At 42.0% G+C, this 18,796-nt stretch overlaps 1 protein-coding gene across 4 annotated transcripts in view; it reads left to right on the top strand.

The window, feature by feature from the left end:
- FGGY (FGGY carbohydrate kinase domain containing) overlaps positions 1 to 18,796 on the top strand; it is a 394,984-nt gene that overhangs the window by 207,982 nt on the left and 168,206 nt on the right. For all 4 annotated transcript variants that reach the window (XM_012639482.1, XM_012639483.1, XM_012639484.1 and 1 more), the window contains exon 8: positions 14,418 to 14,521. In XM_012639482.1, the coding sequence (XP_012494936.1) occupies positions 14,418 to 14,521 (104 nt within the window). The remainder of the gene's footprint in view (positions 1 to 14,417; positions 14,522 to 18,796) is intronic.

The following is an 18,796-nucleotide window of genomic DNA, read 5'->3' as shown; positions in this document are numbered from 1 at the left end:
AAACTAGGAGTAGAAAGGAACTTTCTTATTCTGATTAAGGATATCTGCAAAGAAAAAAAACCTAATGCAAATATCATACTTAGTGGTGAAATACTGAAAATGTTCCAGCTCTCATCACTTCTATCTCACAGAGTGTGGCAAGTCAAGAAAAATGAATTGAAAATATAAGGATCAGAAAGAAGAAAACTGATATCATAGATGAGCCCTCATACATATATAGAAAAAAAAAGAATCCATAGATAAAATATTAAAGTTAGTAATTTAGTAAGTTTCCTATTGCAAAATCTCAATAAAAAATTCAATTTTATATCTATAAACCAGGAACAACCATTTAGAAAATAAAGTTTTTAAGTAGCATGATTTACAGTCATATCAAAATATTAAAGTACCTGGAAATAAAAATGTGAAAGACATCAAAGAAAGCTCTAAAACATTATCGCGAGAAACTAAAGAAGTATAAGTAAATGGAGAGATATGTGATGTCCACTGATTGAAAGACTAAGTATTGTGAATGTAATAGTCCTTCCCAAGTCATCCTATAAGTTCAATGCAGTCCAATTCGTAATTCTAACAAATTTGTTTTGGGGGGAATAGAAATTGATAATCATTCTAAAACTTATATGGAAAGGACAAATAATATGGCAATCTTGAAGAACAAAGTTGGGAGGATTTCATACTGCCAGATATTAGAACTTATTATAAAGTAATTAACACTGGTGTTGAGGCAAGGACAGACAAATGAATCAGAGGAAAACAAATTAAGGAGTCCAGAAATAAACACATGTATGGACAGTTAATTTGTGGCAAAGGTGGTTCTGCAGAGCTATGAGGAAAGAATGGCCTTTTCAATGAAATAGTGCTCTGCTAATTGGATATCAATATGGCAAAAATTGAATTTTGATCCTTATACCATACATAGAAATAGATTCCAAATGGATTATAGACTTAAATATGAAATGTAAAATATAAAGCTTCTAAAAGACAAAGATCTTCATGATCTTGGGATAGGCAAATATTTCTTAAGGATACATCTGTATAAGTACAATCACAAAGAAACAGATTGGTAAATTGGACTATGTTAAAATACGGAACTTCTTTTTATCAAAACATGCCATTAAGAAGAGTGAAAATGTAAACCACAAGGTGGAAGAAAATAATTTTAATGTACATCATAAAGGACTTGTATCCAGAGTGCATGAAAAATTTTTTTGGATTAATAAGAAAAGCATGGTCATGCTGAGAAAAAAATGGCAAAAAATATATTTGAATGGCTTTGCAGAAAAGAGGATATACATATGGAAAGTAAAAGACAAGTTTTCTAGGCTCATTCGTCATAAGGAAAGCCTAAATTAAAACCACACTATGATATCACTACACACCCACCAAGTTGGCTGAAATTTAAAAGATCGATAATACCAAGTGTTGATAGGGATCTGAAACACCTGAAATGCTCAAGAATTGCTATGGAAGTATGAATTGGTATCACGCTTTGGGAAAGAGTTTGGCAGTATCTCCATACTGTATGATTGAGCAGTCTAAGGCATATATCCAACAGAAATGTGGGCCTATGGGTACCAAAAAAAAAGACACATACAAGAATATACATAAACCATTATTTGTAATAATCAAAAACTGGAAAAAATGCCCAAATTCCCATCAATGGTAAAGTGAATAAATAAATATTTGGTATATTCATGCAATGAAAGATTATATAGCAATAAAAATGTACAGTGTATTGCATACAACAACGTCGTTGAATCTCACAAACATGGGTGACAGAAGCTGACACAAAGAAAATATACTGAATGGTTTAAAAATTACAAATCCAGGCAAATACTATGGTCTAGACATCTGAATAATGGTTATCTTTGGTGGGGCATGATTTTTTGAAATGGCATGAAGGGGTTTATTTCTTGATCTGGATAGGTATGTTTACTTTGTGAGAATTCACTAACCTATATACTTAAAATTTGTAGCTTTTTAGTGCAGGTTATACTTCACTGATAAAGTTTATTAAAAATATCAAAAGCACCATGCAGCCCTGAGCTAGATGCCAGGAATGCAGACATGAGTATGATATAATCTGGCCATGAAAAGTGGAGGGGAGGAGATGAGTGGTTTAAAAGGCAGTCAGAGAAGGAGTATGAAGGGGTGAAGTCAGCATACTTCCACGCACAAAGGAGCGACTCTTAACACACTCACGGGCCTGCATTAGGGGCTTCATAAATGTTAGTTTCTGCTCCCACCTTGTTATACTGATAAGCATGAGTAATCAAGAAAAGGGAGAACTTGTGTTCAGAGTCTTCTTTTTCAGACTCCATGTTAGTGATAAAGATGGGAAGGTATTTTTCTTTGTTGGTATTTTAACAGTGAACTTCCCTTAAACAATGGGAAAACTTCCAACCTACTCTGTTGAAATTAATCAGTGATTGCTTTCTCCATAGAATATTAACACAGAAAGTTTGTCTTGTACATATAACCAGGGACTCTGAGCTCCTTCCATCTCTACCTTGGGCCACACAGCCTTATAGAAAGAGGATGGAAGGAAGGACAAGGAAGGAACACCTGCTGGCCTGCCAGAATTTAGGCTGCAGGTTGACAAGCAGATGGCAGGATGGGGTGGGGGAGACGTGGATGATGAAAAGGACCAGCTAACTTGAGGGGACAGTGCCCACTGACAGCACAGTGGTGCTGCCAGGCCAACACAGAGCAGGAAGTCCTGGTGACTGGTAGCTTGTCTGGTCTGGTTGCTGCCTCTGGCCCATGCTGGAGGAAGCCTGGGGAGTCATTCCTCTGAAGAGCTCACAAGGAAACAGGACTAACATGGACACATTCTGGGTTTGCCTAGAGGTGCTTTGAGTTGGTGGGTTGAGTGTTATTTCAAAAATCATTTAAAAATTCTTACCTTTGAAATAAAGAATTTAGAAGGAGAAAGAGCAGAAGTGTAAAAAATAATATAGAAATCTAGCATATATTCCAACAGAAATGTGTAACTGTGTGTACCAAAAAAAGAACATGTACGAGAATACGTGTAACACTATTCCTACAGCCTAATGGTTAGAAAAAAAGCATTATTTCTGGAGTGAGACTACCTGAATTCATATTCTGTGCCATTACCTACTCTCTTTGTGATTGTGGGTCACTTACTTAATATGCTGGATCTAAATTTTCCATCTCCAAAATGAGCATCATAATAGCAGTTGTGAGGATTAAATAAGTTAATTTACCTAAAGCACTTGGAATAGTACCTGGCGATGACAATGATAATGCTGATGGTTAGAAGAGCTAAGGTATTTTTGCTGCAGGACTGGGAGTCAGTGGCCACAGCAGGGTGGCTGAGAGCCCTCTGATCTTAAGGGTAGAGGAAAGAGGGCCTCTGTAAAGCCTTCTTGGGCCCGCACTGTGGGAATTACTTCCTCCTGCTGAAATACTTGTTTGTTTGTGCTTCTGTTGAAGCCATTATCAGTCTGCCTGTGCCATGTCCCTGGCTCCCCGGGAGATTGTAAACTCCTTGTGGACAGCTATTATGTTTTTTTCAAGTACATTTCCCCTGCAGTGCTGAGCACAGTGCTTAACGTGGAGTCGTGCTCAGTAAATGTTTATTGAATCCTACCGGACAGAGAAGGGAGAGAATATTCATCAGGGCTGAACGTGTGATAGCACTGTTCTTTCAACACAAGATTGTATTTCTACACTTTTAGTTTCAAATCATAGTTTCCCTTTTACAGATGAGATATCAGAGGCTCATGGAACTCAGCTCATTTGCCCGAGGTCACGGGATAAGTGGTGGTGTGTGACAATGTCTCGCTCAAAGCCAGCGCCCTTGCTGGCAGGCACCCATTCCCAGGATGCGGGCAGAGAAGAGAGCAAAGCCTGGCTGAGACTGCTGCCCCAGGGAGGTGGGCAGGTGTCAAGGGCAGGTGCAGAGGCAGAGGGGAGGCCTGAATCTTGATCCCTGCTGAAGCAGAGATGTCATTTCAACTGCAGGTTTTGAAAAATGCCAGTGTATTCCTCGTGGGGTTTTCTGTGATTCACTTTTGCCCTCATCATCCGCGCCATTTGTTTACCTAAGCTGTTCCTCTCTTTGAAGCCATTTCAGCCACATGTCATTCATTGTGTTACAGTCCTGGGCCCTTTATCTTGCGCAGGATTTTGTTTTGTTTTGTTTTGGATTTTCTCTCCAGCTGCTCCGCATAACACTTAATTCTCTGAGCTCTCTGGCCTGACTCTTATCCGCTGGTGGGGGTCACCTTACACTCCCACCCCCAGTCTCCCGGGAATGGCAGTGGCAGAGGAGGGAGTAGAATCGGGATCCAGCTTGGGGATCTTTTTTTTTTTTTTTTTTTGGTCTCCTTATTGCCTGAAACGAGGGTGGATGAAACAGTCTAGGTGTGGTAGAGCCCTGTGACCCTCCCCAGGGGAAATCCTAGCCTTACAGAAACTTGGCCTGGTTTTGGCTCTCAGAGTGAATTCCAAGCTTTGAAGAATCTGTCAATGTTCAACTAACCCCAACGAAACCTCTAGAAGTTTTTGATGGCACCGAAACTCATACCAAGGGGGGAGGTGCTGAGCTTGGCATCAGAGGTCGGGGCCAGAGGAGAGCTAGCCTGCTAATTAAGATCTTTGTTGCTGAGATTTCCGACCTCTTCCCTTAGTTCAAATGTCACAAATACCCTGTCCCGTCACTTCCCATCTCCCTCCCTCTGTTTTCCTGAAGCATCTGGAAGCACTGGTTCCTTCTGTGTCTTTGAGGGGATTATCTGGGCTGCTGATTCCCTTCTCCACCTTCAAGGAACCTTCAGATAATTTTGTAAATGAGACCATTAGTCTAGGAGCAAGAGAAAGTTGCTGAAGGAAACCGAGTTCTCCTTTCCCTCAGAAGAAAGTGGACCCTAACATTTATTTGGAAGTTCCTCTATTCCAGGCACAAGGCTCCTTGCCTTACACATAGGGTGAATAGCTGTTCCAGTTTGCCCAGGGCTGAGGGGGGTTCCTGGGACACTGGACTTAACAAAGTTCAGGGGAGGAGAAATATCTTTTCCTCTACCCATCTTAGGTTCTTAGCTGAGGCCCTTTTAACAAAAGATTCATTAACAAGAGAAAAGCATACAAATGTATTTAATATGTTTTATGTGACATGGGAGCCTTCATAAGGAATTGAAGACCTGAAGAAACAGATAAACCTGAAATAATTTTTTGTTAAGTTTGATGAAGAGTGGACAGATGCAGAGAAATATGATAGGGCAAAGAGGGCATGATCTAATGGTTATAAACTAGGGGACATGTAGCAAGGCCTGTTCATTCGGATTCATGGCTATGATCCTTCGTCTTCAGAGATAAGAATGTTCCTCTCCTTAGAGTTCAGGGAGGGCCCTTCTCACATGAGGGTCTTGGGACCTGCTTTAGGAAAAGGTTTAATGACCTGCTTCAAGGGAGAAGGGTCGGGGGAAGGTGATCCTCCTGCTTCTGTGGTTTTCTCAAATGCCTTCAGCTTAAAATATTCAATATGCTAACATGCCATATTTTGGGGTAGCATGTCCTAAACCCCAAAAAGTGCTAATACCAGGAATAATGACCCTGTAAAGCAGATGCCATTATTCTCACCTTGCAACTGAGAAAACCGAGGCTGGTAGAAGCAAGGTAGCTTATCAAAGATTGCAGAGCAAACTGCTGGTAACCCTAGGAATCAAATATAGATCTGTCTGACTTCAGACACAGAGCTTTATGCCAACCAAATTCTTTGGAAATCATAGTTTCGTCTCCTTCAGGTGATGGAGCCCAGCAACTTTGCATCATCTGGCTATTTCTCTCTCCTGCACATTTGTGTCACTGTCTCTTTTGTCTCAAGGGTACCTGAAGTGCCTGTCCTTCCATGCCCCTTCCCTGATGGCTGACCCGCCTCTGCTCCACTTGTCTCAGGAGCCCCTGACCATCCAGGACAGATCAGGGCCAGGACCACACGCTTCCATTAGACTTACTCAGATCTGAGTCTCTTGTTCATACTATCTTATACATGTCTGCCTATGTATCTTCCCACCCCTACTAGACTGGGGTCTTATAGAACAAAAGGAAACAACTTTGATCTTCCGATTTCTAGCACCTGACATAGTGCCTGGCTTATAATTGGGAATCATTAAATAGCTGCTGAATTACTCAATTAATTTATAAAATATCAGAAGGCAACTGCATGACTTAGAGTCACAGTTTTAGATCTATTTAAGGACTTATTCCATAAGATACATTTTTGGTACTTAGGCCCATTTTCTTGAATTTTTTCTTTCTTTTTTTTTTTTTTTTTTACAAAGTAAGTACTTTTTGTGCGTTATCTTGGCTGTTTGGATTGGATTTCAACCTGATACTTTACCATGCCTAGTGTCTGTGGGGGAAAAATTGTCTTTTTATGAAGTCATAGATGACAGTGTTCAAGTAATGTAGAGGCCGTTTTGAGGTTAGGAAGAAAGGAATTTCTGAAATCAGGTTTTTGCTTTGTCTTCACTGTGGATTTTGCTAGTATTCCGTAAGTCTCAGATTTCTAAGCTATTACATATTAGCCTACCTTTGAGATTTGATCTTTCTGGGTAGAAAGGAGAAACAGAGGAATGAGACCTGATTATCTGAGAGTCTGTCCTTTGTTCTCTGCCTCTGCCCCCAGTCGCTTGTATTGGTTTCTGGTGGGTGCAAGTCAAGGGAGAGTGTGGCACAGAGGCAGACAGGATGAATGCCATCGTAAGTTCGATTGTAGTGCAAATGGTGCTACCTGTAGTTGTGGCTTTGGGGGATATACAGCTTTGGGTTGTATACTCAATAATGTTTGAACTATTACCGTGGATTATTCCTGCTACCCGGTACCTCATTTTCCCTATTCCTCTGGTCTCCCCATTGTTCCGTCGTCAGTTGTACACTCAAGGACAGAAAACAGATGTTCCAGTCAATCTCAGTAGACCCAGATAACTCTGGCAAAGCACGCACCATGCTGAAGGCGAGTGAACTGTCATGCCAAGCCTTGCTGTTAACGCTGAAAGTTGTCAGTAGCAACAAGAATTATAATGAAAACATGTTGAGTAAACTCCTCCCGGGCATTGTTCTACTCATTAATCTTCACAATAGCCCTCTATGCCACTATCATCATTTCAATTTTATAGATAAGGAAACTGAGGCACAGGACAGTTAAGGGATTTGGCCAAGTTGCTGGACTTGAAATCAGGCAGTCTCATCGCAGAGCCCTCGCTCTAAACCATTATGCCCTAACTAGTTCAGATATCTAGTAAGTGTCTGTTTGCTAGATACATCTCATTCAGGCAGAGACCTTCCCTAATATCTTTCTGGTTCTGTGGAGGCTGGGAGAGTGGGGGAGCAGGTGGTGACAGTGTCAGGGTATATAACTTTTTTTTCTTGTCAACTTAAAATATACAATTTTTTTTTAAAGGTAAACCTACTTTAGGATTTACATTGGGTGAATTCTAGACCACATTTTTTCAAAGTCGAGGTGATGCTTCATCAAACACTAGGATTAAAGAAATCTTTTCAGCTGTTTTGCTCCCCTTCATTTGTTAGGCTTGAGGTTAACCCTTCGGGCTTGCTTTGGTGAAACCCTGAGAGAGATCTGAGTTAGCTATGCCGAATACCTAGGGAATACACAGAATTCTTCCAAGTAGTTGAAAAGAAAGGAACTAGTTTCTGTAGGCTCCATGAGATAATGTAGGGCAGGGTAAAGTCAGAGTTAGGTAGATCTGGGTATGATACATCCCACGCCACCTCAGCAGTGTGGGACCTGGGACAAGTTGGTAGAACTTTAGTCTCATTTTCCCTTTTTGTAAAACAGTGTGATAGTAACTACCTCACAAAATCATTGCGGGAATCAAATATGGTAACATTTGCACAGTGTCACGCGCAAAGCAATCTCTTGGAAACTTTAGTCTTTACCAGTGATTTTTGACAAGGTATGTTGTAAAACTCTAGTAATTTTGTTATTACCCATGAGTTGTTGCTCAAAACTCTTCAGTAATTTTCACCTTTATTCTCATTTAAGTCACAGAGCATTTGCCCAGGATTAAATGCGCTGCCGTCATCTAGAAAATGTCCTATGCTTTATCTGCTAGTATATGTCTTGTGCCACACACATCCATTCATTCATTCAACAATAACAACAATAAAAATTAGCCACTGCAATGTGGAGACTTGCCCTGGCTTCTGTTTGCATGTCATAGTCTAGTAGAGAGAGTGGTTTGTGTACTGTATGAAAACACATAAATTACTGATACAATGATAGACTCTGTACAGTGTCAGGGGTGGGGGACAAAGGAAGGAGGCCTGGCTGGTTCTGCAGGGCTGGGCTGCTTGGGGGATGGGGAGGTATGGTCGGGAAGGGCTTCTGATGTGTCTGTTCTACAGCTGTGTCTTCAGAATGGAGTCCGTGTTCCCCAGGCAGATTGTTGGGGGTGAGGTGCATTGGTGGAAAAGATAACTTAGGCAGAGGGAGCAGCATGAGCAGATGCTCAGGGGCATGGACCAAAAAGGCACATTCAGGAATAAATAGAAAAGGCCCCACGTGGAGTCCTGCTCGTGCCAGGTACCTCTGTAGGTCCTTGATGGACCATTTATTGAGTACTGCTGTGTTCTACCTACATCTCACTTAATCCCCACAGCAATTTTGTAGGTAAGTGTTATCCAAATTTTTCAAATATGGAAACTGAGCTTCTAAGAGATCAAGGGTATGTAAGTAAGCCTAAGCCTGAAGAAATAGATAAAATAATAATAACAATAACAACAGTGATAACAATAACGAAAATAATAAAAACGGCAAAGGTTCATATGCTGCTAGGCATGTTCTGACTGCAACATGCAATACAGTATCTACTAGTTTATAAAATTAATTAAAATTGAATAAAATGGAAAATTCAGCCCTCTGTTGTACTAGCCACATTTCCAGCGCTCAGTTGCCACGTGTGGCTGGTGTTCACTGTATTGGACAGTGTAAATTACAGCATCCCCATCATCACACACTGTTCTTTCATTGGGCAGCACTGGTCTAAGCACTTTACATATATTGACATATCTAATTCTTATAATAATCCTATGAGGAAGATACTGTTTTTCAAACTGTACAGATGTGGAAATCGAGGCATAAAAGGTAAGAAACTTAACCAAAGTCACACAATGAATGAGTCCTTATTTTTAAGCACTCTGCTATAATGCTAATCCAATATATTTATGTTCTGTATAATGTAAAAGGATATTAGTGAAAATAATAGAATTCAGTGTCTGCTTGTATGTAGACTAGTGTTGTATCCTCTGCAGATAATAGGTCTTTGATGTGATTCCTGCCCATCCAGGAGCTTGCAGTTGGCACAGGCTTTGCATACACGAGGCTGGTCGTCTCTAGAGAGCCTCCTCCCTGGGCAGTCCGCACACCACTCAGCCAGCTTTGTCAGGTGACTCATTTGATGGAGTTTTTTCCTTCAAATTCAGAATCAAGACTCTCAAGATGATACAGTCTTAAGTGATGTTCAAAACCCTTCCTGTCCTTTCTTTGTTTTCCCTTCAGAGAAGGTGTCTGAGGTTGTTACTTCAAGAGAATCCTTTTCAGTATGCCAACACATCAGATTAGGAGATGGGAAATCCTAGTGTGAGCCCAATTTCTTCCTCTAAGTAGCTAAATAAACATGACTACATTGCTTTACCTCTCTGAAATTCAGTTTCTTCAACTATGAACTGGAAATAAAGTTCACGTATCATGGTATGTTCTAGAGACTAAATGAAGGGCACGGTTTTTGAGGATGCTTTTCCAAGCTATAAAATACTTTATATAGCTATGAAGTGGAACATAATTATAACACAAATGCTCGAACTTGGGATGTTTTTCTTCTGTATAACCCTTTAAAGTTTTCAAAACAGCTGTAGCTTGATGAATTACAGGGTACCATACTCTTAATCATAACATTTGCAAAGTCTCTTTTTTTCTTTTATATAAATATAATAGGTACTCAATAAATGTTTGGTTGGAGGGATGGTTGTCAGGACAGGCGGGGGAGAAGAAGGGAGACAGCACATAGAGTAATTAAAACAGCTGTTCGTGAAGTTTTAAATTTTCCTTTTTTAATTTTGTTTTTAAACATATTGCTCGATGTGAACTATATGTGTATGTTGAGGGGTGGGAATATTAAATAAGAGGCCCAGAAGTGATTCATTGAGTCAGTAAACTTGTTTTTCTGCTATTTGTTTTCTCATTCAACAAAAATTTATTGAGCAACTACCATCAGCTGGGCCTTGTGCAAGTTGCAGGGAAAGCAAATTTGATTATGTCACTTTTTTTTTTTTTTTGGCGTCTGTTTCTTCAGCTGCTAATTTTGCCCCTTAAGCATTCTGAGGATTTCAGAATAAACTGACACCTTTACAGTCATGTGAGGGGCTCCAGCAGTATTGAGGGCTGCGCTTGTCAAAGTCTCGTCTTGTGAATTGTTTCCTGATGTACATGTGCAGTCCACGACTTCTCTCCGGATTGTGAAATGTGTTTCTTCAGAAAGGACTAAGCTCCTCCCACCTTTTTTTGCTTTCCTCTGCTTGTCTTTGGGCCTCTTTTCTCAGGGACAGCCCGTCAAAGCTCTGGATGGCCAAAGGAAAAATGAGACATGCCCGCTCTCACGCATGTGGTCTCACAGTGACCATCAGCTATGCACTGCTGTTCATCAGGTGGACATTAGGCAGAGTGTAGGAAACCTCTCTTGAGGGGAAACGGGGCAAGACCTACCTCTCACCAGTGCTGTGCAAGCCTGGCTGGTGGTTATCGAAGTCTCCTTGGGACCTGAGAACTTTGGGAGGGCATTTTTTTGCCCTCATGTTTCCAAGCAAAGAGGCACCTTACCTGGTATTTTAGAAAAAATACTGTATATATTTTGTATGGAGAACGGCTAAGGAAGGACCTCCGTTTGCAATCCATTTCTCTCATTGTGGAGATGAGGGAACTCGTTCAAATTTTTAGGTCATTTATGGCAGAATCAAGGCTAAACCTCAGATTTTCTAACTCTTAGTCCATGGCTTCCACTATATTTCATAGTGAACTGACACTTCCAAGTATGTTTTCTTTATATAAGACAGTTATAATATCATAAAGGGGGGAATATAGAAAGAACATGGGTTTGGGAGTCAGACAGAACAAGGTGGCATCCTGGCACTGCTTCTTAAATCCCTGTGACCTTGAGCAAGTTACCCGAACACTCTGATCCTTTGTTTCCTTGTGTATTGAAGGGAAGAAAGAATATTTACCTTTTATGGATGTTATAAAGATGAAATGAACGAATATTTAAAGAGCTTATCACAGTACCCATCCTATCTTAGATGTCTGATATGTTTGCTGGAAAGGAAGAAAGAATACAGTTGTCTCTTGAGTTCAGATGATGGTAATGATGGTGGCGGTGATGGTAGTGACAGAGCTACCATTTATCAAACATCTGTTTTTAAACATTTCCTCCATATCAGAATGATTATATGATGTTGTCACTTTTCTCATTTTATAGCAGGTCCTTCTGTCTCCCAATTCCATTCTTTTCTCATTATATCATACTAGTTCTCAGGTTCTAAACCTAGATAGATCAGCAACGAATCTGCTAGCCAGAGAAGAAACGAAGAAATATTTCCTACAAATTTCTTTTTTCCCTGTTTTAAAGCCCCTTTCAGGATTGAATGACCCTGTAAAATGAACTTTTCTTGTACTTTATATGTGAGGAACCAATAAATATGAGTCATTCTCAGGAATTTCTTGAATTTATTTATAAGACTGTGGACCAGGAGTAGCCAACCCCTTTTCTGTCAAGAATCTCAGGATTAATGTATTTAAGACCCAATACTTCGAGATGTATAGATAACATTGACTGCCTGGCTCATGGGTTTTTATCTTGGAGAAAACCTGTGAGTCTTAGAGGTGAAGAACCAGCACTTTGCAATCAGATTATCTAAATTTGAATCACAGGCCTGCTCCTTGTAAGCTGTGTGACCCTGTTGGCGTTACTACTCGCTTCTAAGATTCGGTTTCTTTACCTGCAAAATGAGGCTAATAATAGTACTAATCATGTTAGGTTGTTATAAAAATTAAATGAGACATGTATAGAGAGAGAGCACGCAAGAAGAGCTCAGTTAAAATTAGCTCACATCTAGGGTTTATTCCTGTACGAAAGCCTTTGTGTCCTGAATGGGGAACTATATCACCCAGGGTTCAACCCAGCAAAACATAAACCTCTCTAGGTATTTAAAAATGAGGGACTTCAACACACAAAAATGGTGACCCAGATGATGGAGGAGCTGGCTACGTTCCCTGTGAAGCAAGCCAGAGATGAACAAAATGGAAGCTGCTACCACCGTCTAGGTGGGGGGACAAAGGAGATAGGTGATATCCCCATAGTCGGAAGCCAGTAGACACCAGCAGATGCTGGGGCCGTGGCAGCCCTGTCAGCGGAGCCAAGGTTGTAGAGAGGAAGCAGCCACTGCCAGAGATGCTGCCTGGGGTGGGGAGGAGGAGGAGATACGCTGTGGCCTCCAGCCCTCAGATCTCCTGGCAAGGCCAGACTTAGCTGACTTGGAGTCTGGGAACTGCAGTCTGCAGGGGCAGCCCCACAGGACTGAGCAGAGCAGGGACTTGATCTGAAAACACAGAGGCCAAGGACTTTTGCAGGCTCAAGTCTCAGGCTTCTGTTGCCTGGTTGCTGGGCTCTGACTACTGCAGTAAGCCACACAGAGAGTTTGGAAGAATCTTACTTCCCCCTGCTGCTGGGCCTCCGAACAATAGCAGTTTCACAAGTTGCTGTGCCCCAGAAGGTAGAATTTGGAAAAAGCAATGGAAAACCCTAGAAAGCTGTTGGAAAAACCTAGAACGTTGTAAGAAGCCTGGCTGTGGCCTCTTTCCCACATTCTAGAAAGCCCTGCAGCTCAGCAGCCAGTGCCTTCAATATCTGGGGAAACCTGCCTGAGCCTCTGTGGGTCTGTTAGCTGCCCTTGTGGCCCCTGTGGTTCCTCCTGTCCTATACCGATCCCCCTACACTGAAATGCTCCGTTTTTTAGGATTCTCTCTTCCTGCTACCAGGCTGTGACTACCCTAGGAGCTGGAACTTGTCTTCCTTATCCTTGCATCCCCAAGCATTCATACTCTCACTTCCTGCCCCAAGCTAGCAACTGTGGTAGCTTCTGAACTGCTAAGCCTGTGGGTAAGATAGCATCAGCTCCTCACAGCTTTTATCATAGAAGGGGAAGCAGACGACATGTGATGTTGCAAAATTACCAGTATTTTTTTGTGCCAGGGAAGTCCAGTGCGTGAGACCATTTGACAGCTCTTTCTGAGGAAGTAACATTTGAGTCAGGAATAAATAGGAGTTGGCCCGGCAGAGAGGTTGAGGAGTGGCATTCCAGGCAGAGGGAAGAGCAGATGCAAAGGTCTCAAGGTGGGAAGAGCATCAGGTATTGGAGATGGAACGCAGAAGGGGCATTGCCCTGGAGCTGGCGAGATCAGCAGGAGCAGTTCTCTCCTGCGTCCCAGTCTCTGCACCCTGCCCAAGCACTTTCCACCTGCCGCCTCCTGTTATAGTTCTATGTGTTTGCAGCTCCCACATCCTACCTGGGATATTGTGCATAGAAAGTGCTTGTTGGGTATTTGAATAAATGAGGGTCAACTTCAAGCTCTAAACAGTCTTCGTAGCTCCGTCATCACTTTTCTAACTTCACTTGCCCAGCAAGTGTTGAGGAATACAATCGGTGTGCAGAAGCCAGCGTTTCTACCATTAATGAGAAACTCTGCCATGCGGCTTTCTGTTACAGGAATTGACTCTCAGTCACCCTTTCCTCCACAGTTGGAGTTCTGTAATAAGTAGTAGTAAGGAGGGTGACCTAGAGATGCCAAAAAGACTCAGTCATCAAGCAGTTCCTTTGCTTTTGCTGTCTTCGAGATTGAGATATGACGTGTTAAACCAGATTCCATGCGGCTCTGCTCCTTGCTAGCAGTGTGGTCGGGCAAGTCACTTAACCTCTGCAGACCTTAGTTTCTCCTCTGACGTCTGTGGCATTAATAACGTCTCCTCAATAGTGTTAATATAAAATGAGACCATCCATGTAAGTAGTATAGTGCCAGGTATTTAGTAAGCTACAAAATAATTGATAGCTGCTGCTTTTATTATGATAATCACAGTTACTATTGTTATTTCAATGTTGGTTGCCACGCGTTGACCAGAATAAAGCAAAAACAGAACAGGTTTTCTAGTTTTCCCATGACAGGCAAGTAGGCTCTTTAAGTTTCCATTTGAGACTGGCCTACACATGGGACTCATCTTCCATGTTGTTTGGGTATTAAAAAAAAAATTATGTTTGTTTTTAGCTTTCCTTCCTTTTTTTTTTTTTATTTTTTAAAGAGGATTTTGTTTTGTTTTCCTTTCTTACAGGAGTGATTGGGGCAGATGTGAGAGGGCATGGCCTCGTCTGTGAGGGACAGCCAGTGACGTCACGGCTGGCTGTCATCTGTGGAACATCTTCTTGTCACATGGGGGTGAGTCCGCCGGGCACAAAGGAAAGGCCGCCCCACGCTGGGGGTGAGCTGCTGGCTCCTTACCCCCTCCACTTCCTTCCTCTCTTCCCTGTCTGGCCCCTCTACTCTGTTGAGCAGAAGCCCGGCCCTCCCTCCAGTAGCCTTGCTTGCATTTGTTGGATCTTTTTCCAGGGACCAAATTCTTAAAAAGTGTGAAAAGGGTTGAGTCTGCCTTTGACATCACCCTGGCCAGAGTTCCCAGACTTGAGGGGTGAAATCAATCGGACCCAAAGATGGCAAAGCCTAGTGCTCCCAACCTGGTTTGTCCCTAATGGGTAGCTGGGTCTTTTCTGCAAAGGGATGTCTGTTTTCCTTGACCGCTGAGTTCTCTCTCAATCAATATAAATCCATCTCCCTGGGAGCGTCCCGATGATCTATAGAATTAGGCTGCATATCATGACTTCAAAAGAACACTGATAAGCAATTTTCACTTTGTTAATTTTTCTCCATGAATTAGTGGAAAGGCTTTCTCCAAGATTGCAGTTAAAATTTAGTGCCTGCCCTAAAATTTATATCTTCTTTAAATGCATGAGTCTGAAAGCATTCCATTCCGATAAGTACCCATTTCTACCATATTTTTATTTAAAAGTCATTACTCTGTTAAACTTAGATCGACGACTCCTTGGATTTTTCCCAGATGAGTAAAATAGAGGGGAGAGTGGGGGAGGAGAGGGGAGATGAGCAGAGATCAGAGTGGGATACAGCCCAGGGCAGAATCCGCTATGGAGGAAATGATGTACGATGTGAAACCATGTAGTAACTGCAGGGACCACTGAGCCTTTTGTACCGGTAGATATTTTGGTTGAGTAAATATTAATACATTTACTCATTTATTGATTCCTGCTCTTGTGGCTGGGCAATGCTAAACCCCTGGGATATCAGGACGATATAGGCCCTCCATTGATAAGATAGATATTACAGTATATTATAATAGGCCCCACAATATAAATTCAAATTGAACTCCTGATACTGAGCATGTGTTATGTGCCGGGCATTGTATGAGGTGTTCTCACACACAACATCCCATTTTGTAGAGAGGGTGGAGTCAGCCCAATGGGTTTCCAATCCTGCTTCCTCTAGTCGCTAAGTATGGGCCCTTGGGCAAGGTACTTAAACTCTCTGGGCCTCAAATGCCTCACCTGCAAAATGTGGAGAGTGATAGCACCTGTGCTGTGAGGGTTAAATGAGGAGATACAAAGTGTTTCAGGATGGCGGCACAAGGGTTTGCTCTTGGTGACTAGCACGGTTGTGGAGCAGAAAGGAGACTGCTTGGGAGGGCCCAGGGCTGGAGAAGTCTTCCTGAGGTGACATTTGTGCTAGACTTGAAGGAAATAGATTTCCTTTTGTTTGTTTCTCTGGGCGCTGGGCAGAGACTTAAATGGAACTTGTCTAGGTTGAAAAGTCACAGCATATTTCTTCTGCTCAGCAGCCCTGCTCTAAGGCTTAGCTGTCACGGAAGGGGGAGATCTGCAGAGGCCTGAGGCCTCGTTAAGTGGGAGGTGCCCAAACAGGGAGCCAGCCTTGGTTTTCCTTGACTTGTTAGCATGTCTTCACTGAATACTGATTTAAACCTATTCAAATCATCTCTGATTTTCACAGAGACATATCTAATCTGGCTTCTCCTGTGAAGTCTGAATTTCAGGCATTTTTATCCCACTCATTTAAGATTTCTGAGTAGAAGCGAATCTAAATCAATGTGAGCGACTCTGTTGCTGCCTTGCTTCTCAGTCTCACTGTCTCTTAATGGGGACAATACTGGCTTTTCCTACCATATCCATTTTACAAATTAGGAAACTAAAGCATAGAAAAGTCTAGTAATTTCCCCAAGGTCACAAAGATATGAAAGTTCTGGAGCAAAAAATTCAAATCTAGCTCTGATTCCAAAGCTCATACTCGTTAATGCCTCACTGTATTGTGCATAACTATAACGTACCCAGAGAGGAATGGAGAGAGCATGGGCTTTTGCATCGTGCCGAGGCAGGTTTGAACATCTGCTCTTGCACTTTTTGGCCCTGTAACCTGAGTGAGCTGCTTAACTTCTCTGAGCCTCATTCTTCATCCATCAAATTAGGGGTAATAATGCCCGTCTTGCAGGGTTGTTGGGTAACGTGCATTACGTATGTATTACCTAGCACATAGAAAACACTCAGAAGTGGTGGGGATTCTTATTAAACTTTCCTAGTGATGGAAATGGCTCACATGAAGCAACTGTTTGGACTTTAAGGAGTTTGATGGGCAGCTGCAGTTGGTTGCCATGAATGAGGGCCAGAAAATGCCCGTTTATTATGGTCACGTTGTGCTGGAAATAAAGTCCCCACCCCCACCCTGCTTTGTACTTGGGAGTGGGAAGGGACCTTCTGGGCCAAGGGGATTAATCATCGGCTTTAATGTTATGTCATGAGGGCAAGACTGTGGGCATGCCGGCATTGGCAAGTGCCTTTGATCTCACTCAGGTGCTGGGAGCCCAGCAACAATAACACCTTTGTGAGGTCCAGGAGAGGTGCGGGTCTGAGGAAACACTCCCAGGGAAACTCAAGGACCCCCTTTGTTGTGGTTCTGGCAAATAAAACCACCACTGTCAGGAAAAATTCACCGAACAGAACACAGGGACCAAAGTGGGTTGTGGACTTTTCAAAAAGTGGCTTTCAACATGACCTAAAGGATTCTTTTTCTTCCTGTCTGCTCACTCACTTCTGATGTTTCCCATTCAGTATGTTAACTGGGACAAAATTCCCGGGAACATTTTGTGCTTGATCCAGGTTGACTCTTTCTAGATCACTCAAAAAAAGTGAATGAATGAATGACCAAGTGAATGAATATTGGTAAATACTTAGAAGCCTCCTACCTCGGGGTTCCTGTTACTTTCAGGAATCTGGAGAAAAAGGCTGAGGTCGAACATAAGACGTACTAATAAGGCCTTTGATATTTTAGAAGATACAAGTGTGGGCTACACATTTATCTTCTTTGTGGATGATTTAATTAACAAGGAAAAGAAAGGCTGTTCTTTTTTTAACTCCATGAAAGCAGAGCTGCTTGTTCAGAGGTAATTACTACCAAGTCCCCAAACCCCAGATAATACACAGCAGGGGTTAGCCAGAGGTTGAAAAGTCAGGGGGGAGCTGGAGCTGATCCTTGCCATTGCTCCTGCACACCTTTTCTTGAGCTGTCGAGTTGGTTGCAGCATGGCAACTTGTCTTCCAGTGAGCATCTCAGGTGGGGAGAGGACCCTGGGGAGTTGAGGTCAGGAGGAGTGTTAAGGAGGTAAGGTTTGATGAGAGCTGGGAAACACATCTGCACCTTAAATTGCTCAGAACTGAAGTTTTCTCAGTGTAAAATTAACATGGAGATGGTGGTTCTCTATCACTGAGTAGACGTGGAGTCTCAGAGACACGGGCTCAGATGCTGGCCTTACCACTTACTGTGTGCATTTAGGTAAGGTACTTCATCTTTCAGTGCCTCAGTTTTTTCATCTGTTAAATGTGAGCGATACTATTTCCCCACAAAACTGTGTTCAGGATTAAATTAAGTCATCTTTGTCAATAGCTCGGCACAGTATTGTTATTTAAAAAAATGATTCATTAAGGCTAGAAGAATCCATGTGGTTATGGGTTAGAACTGGAGACATCAGTATGAACTCATGTTAAGCTTAACGTGGATTCAGGTGGATACATGTAGAAATAGTTATGGATACGTGTACATTTAAAAGTTAGTAAACCTATATGTATTTCCTAGCTTTGTCAGCTAAGATGGCCTAGAAACAAGGACACCCCAGGAGCTAGTTGTTACAAACACATTTAGTGCTCAGATCTTAATTTCTAATATTATTATCCAATAAAAAGAACCAGGACTTGTTGGATAAATGGTTGATTTTAGGATTGGAGCAGGAAATACTCAAGATGAGCCTAGAGTGTTCTGTAGTGCCAGAAAGTTAGGAAGTGCTCAAAAAAAAAAAAAGAGGTGAGAATGTGTCAGAGGGAACCCACTGAGGGAGCTCCCCCAGTGGTCAACATTGGACCAATTTAAGCCATAAAATAAAATATTATTGGATTATAACCCAAAGTGTAACATAAATATCCATGAGTCCATACTGACATAAGTAAGTGATTGAATAAATAAATAAACAGAAGAGACAAATCTCCTGTGCAAAATAATTCCAAATAATCTATGTTAGTATTCCACAGTCAAGGAAGTGGAACATAACTTTCCACTCCTAAAGTGTGGGCTGCATATAATGAC

Source organism: Propithecus coquereli, unplaced genomic scaffold (genome assembly GCF_000956105.1).
Source record: "Propithecus coquereli isolate 6110/MARCELLA unplaced genomic scaffold, Pcoq_1.0 Scaffold14, whole genome shotgun sequence".
NCBI classification, from domain to species: domain Eukaryota; kingdom Metazoa; phylum Chordata; class Mammalia; order Primates; family Indriidae; genus Propithecus; species Propithecus coquereli.
The sequence above is the reverse complement of the archived record's forward strand: the minus strand, read 5'-3'. Positions and strand labels throughout refer to the sequence as shown.